Raw genomic sequence first — 8,151 nt, forward strand, 5'->3', positions numbered from 1 at the left:
CCAGACAAATCATGGATCGATATTCCTCGTATTGATAGATGGAGGGATAGTCGATATAAAGATGGAATAAATCAATTCATACAATACGCGTTGGCAGACCCACGGAAGTTAAATAGTGATGTCGTGTATTGTCCCTGCTGTTGGTGTAAAAATAGAGCGTTGGTGGATAAAAGTGATTTACAGAAACACTTAATATCCGGATTTCATGAGGAGTACAAATATTGGACGTTTCATGGGGAAGGATGCCTTGAAGAAATGGAACTGATGGCGGATACCGGTACGTCCGGTGGGAGAATAGATGATACGAGAATAGATGATACACATACGATGCTCGCGGATATGTTAACAGTTCCTAATATAGATCAATCTGAAGATGCCGAGGATGCTGACGAGTCGGGAAATGCTGGAGGCGTGACTGATCATGAGGAGCTAGCGCAGATAATGAAATTAATTAACGACAATGAAAATGATCTGTATGAGGGTTGTACCGAGTTCACCAGGTTATCATTTATGCTGCGTCTTTTGCGTATAAAGTCTCTTAGCGGAATGGCGGATAAATATTTTAATATGTTGCTTGTGTTGCTGAGAAAAGTCATTCCAAATGGAAAAGATAGCATACCAGAAAATTATGATAACGCAAAGAAGATTGTTTCCGTTATAGGACTTGATTACAATAAAATTGACGCATGCCCTAATGATTGTATCCTCTACTATAAGGATAACAAAGATCTTCAGGAGTGTCCAATTTGTGGAGTATCACGGTGGGTACAACGCAAAAATTATTCAACACATGGGACAACAAGGTCTATGCTTAAGCAAAAGAAGATTCCAGCAAAGGTCCTGCGTCATTTTCCCTTAATACCAAGGCTAAAACGGTTGTATATGAATAAAGACACTGCTAAGCAAATGAGGTGGCACATGGAAGAACGTACTGATGATGGTAAAATCAGACATCCGGCTGATGCAGAGGCGTGGAAGCATATGGATAGAACTTTTCCTTGGTTTGCGAATGAGTGTAGGAATGTTAGACTAGGTTTGTCTAGCGACGGATTCAATCCATTTGGGATAATGAGTTCTGGTTGGTCTACATGGCCTGTGGTATTAACGCCTTACAACTTACCACCTTGGCTTTGCATGAAACAACCGTATATGATACTTTCATTATTGATACCAGGCAAGCATGCACCAGGCAATGACATAGATGTGTTTTTAGAACCGCTAATTGATGAGTTAAAACAACTCTGGACTGAAGGGGTTATGACTTATGATACTCATGCAAAGCAGTCTTTCAGACTACGTGCTATTTTACTATGGACAATTAATGATTTTCCAGCCTATGCGAATCTTTCAGGTTGGTCTACAAAGGGAACATATGCATGTCCAGTGTGTGGTCCAGAATTCAAAGGTCTTTATCTGCAGCACAGTCGAAAGTTTTGTTATTGGTTTAATAGAAGGTGGTTGAACATAAAACACAGGTACAGAACCAAAAAATGGAGCAAGTTTTTTGATGATACTGTTGAGAAGAGAGATGCTCCGCGTCCATTACGTGGGGATCAGATTGTACATTTGCTTGAGATGTTCCTTGCCGTCAGGTTTGGAAAGAAGCGCTATTCGAAAGAAGATTTACTTGGAGTAAGGAACTTGCGTATTAACAAAAGGATACCAAAACGAAAGAGACAAGCACAAGTGGTGAGTGATGGGGCTGAAGTCGTAAAATTACCTTCAGGATGGACAAAATTCAGCATTTTTTTTCAACTCCCCTATTGGAAAGAGCTAAAAATACGTCACAACTTGGACGTTATGCACATTGAAAAAAATATTTGTGATAATCTTTTGTCCACACTGTTGCAAGATGCTAATAAATCAAAGGATGATCTACGAGCTCGTCGAGATCTAACTGCATTGAACATTAGAGAGGAACTGCAGCCAAAAATTATCGGAAATGACCGATTAGAGTTGCCTGCGTCTCGTATTACAATGTCGAAAGTTGAGATGCAAACATTTTGTCAAGTCCTCAAATCAATAAAGTTACCAGAGGGTTACTCCGCAAACATATCGAACTATGTCCAGGTGCAAGAAAGGAAAATATTAGGGCTTAAAACTCATGATTATCACGTGCTTCTTCATCAATTGCTACCTGTGGCACTACGCAGTACTATGCAGAATAAAAAAACAGTGAAGGTTATTATTGATTTTTGTGGATTTTTCAGAAAGCTTTGTTCTAAAGTTATAGACGCTCGTGACTTTGAGAAACTTGGTGAAAATATTTCTGAAACAATGTGTGAAATGGAGATGCTCTTTTCTCCATATTTTTTCACAATAATGGTTCATCTTACACATCATCTCGCAGAGGAGGCTGCAATAGCAGGACCAGTCCATTATCGTTGGATGTATCCAATAGAGAGGTTAGTATTTAGAAAAATTTAATCGATCCACATCAATATTTATATCTATTAAATGTAAATTTCTTTACATCTATATTTGATTAATATTCCTTTTTTAGATATTTGGGTTCAATGAAGCGTCAATTGCGTAACAGAGCTCGCCCAGAAGGTTCAATAGCTGAAAGTTACGTGAGAAGCGAGTGTCTCTTATTTGCCTCTCGTTATATGAGAGGGGAACAAACTGAACTTCAAGCACCCGTTGATAATAAGGAGTACACAGTTCTCTATCCTCGCGGGCTGAACAAAAATTATTCTAACATATTGTTAGATCAAGCGCATGCATATGTTATAAATAATCTTGAAATCTTCTCGGAGTATCGGAGGTAAAATATCTAAAAATAATTTTTAATACCATTTACTCTTTAATTTCTATTTTGACAAAATTTTTATTTTGACAATAATAATTAAATTTATGCACATTAATAGGCAACATCAGGAAAAACTTAAGAATGAAGTTACCGGTAGTACAGCTGTACATGACATTAAAGAAAGGCATATGAAGGAATTCCCTGCTTGGTTGAATAGTGAAGTAAGTATTGTTAAATTTAGCGATATTTGTATTTCATTGATAAAAACTTAGAAATTATTGATTTAATAGTTTGCTTATTTTTGTATATATTTAGATCCAGGAACAACTTGTCCTTAATAATCAAATATCAGAAGAAGTGAAGGTTCACGCAAAGCGGCCTTACTATGCTATAATTCACTATGGTGGGTATCGTGTTAACGGTTATAAATTTCACACAATGGAGGTTGATGATACGAAGGTCACCCAGAATAGTGATGTCATGGCTACCTCTTCACGGGAATGTTTCTCAAACAGAAGATATCAGAATCCAGTTGAAAATAATATAACATATTATGGAAGGTTGGAAGATGTGGTGGAGATATTCTACGGCTATGGTGGTCCAAATGAACATAAATACATGATGTTCATGATTCGTTGGTGTTTTACAAAGACTCAAAAGGATCCCTTTGGATTTACAATTGTCAATCTCGATAAAGAAATTGATAGTGATGAAAAATTCATGTTTGCATCTCAGGTGGGACAATGTTTCTATGTGAAAGATCCTACAGTTAAAGACGAGTGGGTTGTCTTGTACAAGGATTCTAGGGCTTATATTCAACCTTCCACGAATGAAGATGATGACGAGAGCTATATAAACAACTTCAATGAGCCAAATACAGCGATCGATGAATTCTCGTACCCTCAAAACGTAGTGTTTGAAACGGATGCTCCAACAACTCGGACAGACATTCCAAATATTATCACAGACATTAATAGGAGCTAAACAGCAATTATTTGTAATCGGGTCTTCATGTAACTTTTTTTAGTTTGCAAATTGTATAATAAAAACTTTAATATCACTACAATGTATCTCAATTACCTTTTGGACGATATAAATATGTAATATCTTATTTTGTATATTCAGCTTGCAAATGCCTACAAACTTGATGTGAAATGAAAAATTTAGTAACGCAACAATACATATTGTTTTTATTTTCGCCAAGCCAATTTGCATCTATGTTATATTAATTTGTATGTTTATTCAACTTGCAGATGTCTAAAAATATTAACAGGAGGTTATTCGAAGCTAACCCCAGTCAATACCAATCCACTGATGAAGAGCCTCCGAGTTCAGGAGAGATGTCAGGTATAACTTAGTTTAACTTACGTATTTTTATTCATGATATATGCACAATGATAATTTATTTCTTTTATTTTTATAGGTGAGGGTGAGGAAGAGCCGACTCACATACCATTACATGCAGATCCTCCAGTTATACTTCGAGCATACATTCCTGGGATTGAGCGCGGGCCCTTACCAGCATGTGCAGAGGGGTACAGACTCAAGCAGAACGAAAAATACATGCTTGCGAAAAAAAGATTAGATGAATGGGCCCCACAGATTGATGAGATTTTGTCTGATGCAAAAAATGAAATCAGACAAAGATTTGGTGAGTTTGATCAAAAACTTAATCAATTCCAGAATTTTTCTTCTTCCTTTTTTAGTAAATTCTAAGAGCTTAAATAAAAGTGTTGATTAAATAAAAGTGTTGATATATCTATTATTTCTTTTTTGTAGGAGAAAAACTTTACCAGAAGAAAGGACGCCAAGGAAGTGACTTTAAAAAAAAGTTACCACCGGATGGTTTTCGAGCAATTGTGAGATGGGGACATAATGGGATTCCAACCGGACAATGGGCTAATAACTTCAGCTCATACCTTGGATGTTTGATACGGAGGAGTGATAATGTGAATCCCTATTACGAGGCTTGGGAGCAGCCATTTCATGTCCTGGAGAGTATATATCGAGATTGTTGGGTAAATTCTTATATTTAGCATAATTATTTTTCAATTCTGTCAATTGTCCATGCTTAACTATATTTTATTTTTAGAGATATTTCAACATCGAAGACAATCCCGTAGGGTGGGAATTTTTATTTGGATACCAGGGAAAGTTCAAGCATTCTCTTCGGGAGTGGAGACATGAGATAAAGAAGAAATGCTTTGATTGTTTCACTCACAACTGGGAGAGGATATACAAGCGAGATAAGAGGGTTGAGCCTGAGCACTTAGCTGCACTTATAATATTGTGGGGCCAAGAGGAGCACCAGGTAAATATGTATAGTAGTTAATTATCATCAAGTTATTTATCTGAAACTAGTGATATATTTCATTGTATATTATACCATGCACTAAAATTCTCTTTGTTCATGTTGAAGGAAAAATGTAGGAGAAATAAACTTAATCGATGGAAAAAAGATTATGATCATCATACGGGGACTACTTCATTTGCCCAGATTGAGGATCAATTTTGTAGGATAACGGTATAAAGTCTTTTAATCTTCTATGTATATTCTCTCCGCTTCTTAGAATATTTGATAAATAAAACTAATAAATATATTGTTAAATCTCAGAACGCTCCCTTTATCCCGCTACCAGAACTGCACAGGAGAACGATGGTTCAATTTAAGAAGGGGTACGATGACGATGAGAATAGGAAACAAAAGCTAGAATTGGCCAAGAAAATGCAGGTTAACTAATTATCTTAGCTCTTATTAGCCTGTTATCATGTTGGGAATTTATTGTTTGCACTCTTCTTTTACAATGCATAAGAAATAACATACTGTAACATGATTGATCTACTTGGTTTTATTCTCGAAAACCTTTGAATTGCTAATGACAAAACTTTTCCTATCACCTTACAAGCCAAAGCACCCTTCAACTATTTATTAGCACTTAACACCCTTCTTCACATGTACTTTTATGTTGCACAAAACACCCTTCACATGTACTTTTATTTTACTTGTTCAGGTAAATATCTTTTATTTTTGAAAGGCTAATTCTTAAATTTATTTTTTGGACTTCTAGGAAGCTCTGGAAAACACGTATTCTGAGGTTGTTGCACAGAGCCAAGAGCCCCTGACTAGAGAGCAGAATTATAATGTGAGCCATCTAGTTTGTAGACTTCCTAAAAAAGGGAGGACCAGGTGGATGGGAGTTGGAGCTCAGAGGGTGTTTACACAGTTCCAGCCTCCGCCGATTTCCACACCCTCGACTATGCCATCGGGGCCCTCTTACATGCCGCAGGAGGATTGCACTCAGCAGGCGATGCAGCTTGTTTCCTCTGTGATGAGTATGTTAGATGGTCAGATTCCCGAGGAGATGTGGGAGGATATTCAAGAGGAGCTTATGCGAGTGATCCAGCCTACTGCTACTTTTGCGATGGTTTCTAGGCAAATAATGAAATCTTGTAGAAGGCGGGTTCCTACTCGGGTGCAAAGCCAGATTATGAACTTCTTGGCCACTCAAAAGGCATTTACTGGTAGTGGAGAGAGTAGCAGACATGTATACTTATTATATATGTAAAACATGATTACACACAATATTATGTGATTCTAAATTTAAATTATTTTGTTGTTAGATTGGAGATGATACTATTGGGAGCACGAGTCGTAGGGATGGATCCGCCAGTGGAAACGCGGACGATGACATGGATAGAGCGGATGACCTATCATAGTGAGTTATATCCTAAACTCGTGTTTGTATATTGTGGACATCTTTATAGTTGAGATTATGATACTCGTGTTTGTATATTGTGGATTTAGAACTTATGATATGTGTGTACGGTTTGTAGATTATGATACTCGAGTTTGTATATTGTGGATTTAGAACTTATGATATGTGTGTATTGTTTGTTGTGAAAATTATTATTGTGGATTTGGAACTTATCGTGATAAGTGAATGTATATATTTCGATTGTTTGTAAAAATTGATTGGATGAGAGGTTTAATTGGGAAATTTTGGATTGTATTCATTGCGAGATGTTTTGGAATGCGTGTGAAATGTCGTTTGGAGATTTGTATGTACAGGGAATATATATATGTACAGGGAACTGAGTATATATCACCAGATTTTTTTTAGCTGCTGATACTTATCGCTGACGGGCTTCCCGTCAGCGATAAATGTGAGCCATCTAGTTTGTGGACTTCCTAAAAAAGGGAGGACCAGGTGGATGAGAGTTGGAGCTCAGAGGGTCTCTACACCATTCCAACCTCCGCCGATTTCAATGCCATCGACTATGCCCTCGGGGCCCTCTTACATGCCGCAGGAGGATTGCACTCAGCAGGCGATGCAGCTTGTTTCCTCTGTGATGAATATGTTAGATGGTCAGATTTCCGAGGAGATGTGGGAGGATATTCAAGAGGAGCTTATGCGAGTGATCCAGCCTACTGCTACTTTTGCGATGGTTTCTAGGCAAATAATGAAATCTTGTAGAAGGCGGGTTCCTACTCGGGTGCAAAGCCAGATTATGAACTTCTTGGCCACTCAAAAGGCATTTACTGGTAGTGGAGAGAGTAGCAGACAGGTATACTTATTATATATGTAAAACATGATTACACACAATATTATGTGATTCTAAATTTAAATTATTTTGTTGTTAGATTGGAGATGATACTATTGGGAGCACGAGTCGTAGGGATGGATCCGCCAGTGGCAACGCGGACGATGACATGGATAGGGCGGATGACCTATCTTAGTGAGTTATATCCTAAACTCGTGTTTGTATATTGTGGACATCTTTATAGTTGAGATTATGATACTCGTGTTTGTATATTGTGAACATCTTTATAGTTGAGATTATGATACTCGAGTTTGTATATTGTGGATTTAGAACTTATGATATGTGTGTATTGTTTGTTGTGAAAATTATTATTGTGGATTTGGAACTTATCGTGATAAGTGAATGTATATATTTCGATTGTTTGTAAAAATTGATTGGATGAGAGGTTTAATTGGGAAAATTTGGATTGTATCATTGCGAGATGTTTTGGAATGCGTGTGAAATGTCGTTTGGAGATTTGTATGTACAGGGAATATATATATGTACAGGGAACTGAGTATATATCACCAGATTTTTTTTAGCTGCTGATACTTATCGCTGACGGGCTTCCCGTCTGACGAGTTCCCCGTCAGCGATACTTATCGCTGACGGGAAGCCCGTCAGCGATATTACAAACATCGCTGACGGGTCCCCGTCAGTGATAAGTATCGCTGACGGGAATCCCCGTCAGCGATGGAGAAACATCGCTGACGGTAATCCCGTCAGCGATGTTTCTCTATCGCTGACGGGCTTTGCCGTCACCGATACCGCCGTCAGCGATAAGTATCGCTGACGGCATCCCGTCAGCGATAGTCCTT

At 37.8% G+C, this 8,151-nt stretch overlaps 2 protein-coding genes across 2 annotated transcripts; both read left to right on the top strand.

The window, feature by feature from the left end:
* On the top strand, positions 265-3,736 carry LOC109846887. The gene is made up of 4 exons (XM_020416127.1): positions 265-2,405; positions 2,504-2,767; positions 2,871-2,973; positions 3,068-3,736. Exons 1-4 carry the CDS (start codon positions 265-267, stop codon positions 3,734-3,736), a joined length of 3,177 nt encoding a protein of 1,058 aa, XP_020271716.1.
* LOC109849650 lies at positions 4,241-6,402 on the top strand. The gene is made up of 4 exons (XM_020419510.1): positions 4,241-4,403; positions 4,532-4,770; positions 4,845-5,063; positions 5,821-6,402. Exons 1-4 carry the CDS (start codon positions 4,316-4,318, stop codon positions 6,316-6,318), a joined length of 1,044 nt encoding a protein of 347 aa, XP_020275099.1. The 5' UTR covers positions 4,241-4,315; the 3' UTR covers positions 6,319-6,402.

The sequence above is a fragment of the Asparagus officinalis genome, chromosome 7, assembly GCF_001876935.1.
Source record: "Asparagus officinalis chromosome 7, Aspof.V1, whole genome shotgun sequence".
NCBI classification, from domain to species: Eukaryota; Viridiplantae; Streptophyta; class Magnoliopsida; order Asparagales; family Asparagaceae; genus Asparagus; species Asparagus officinalis.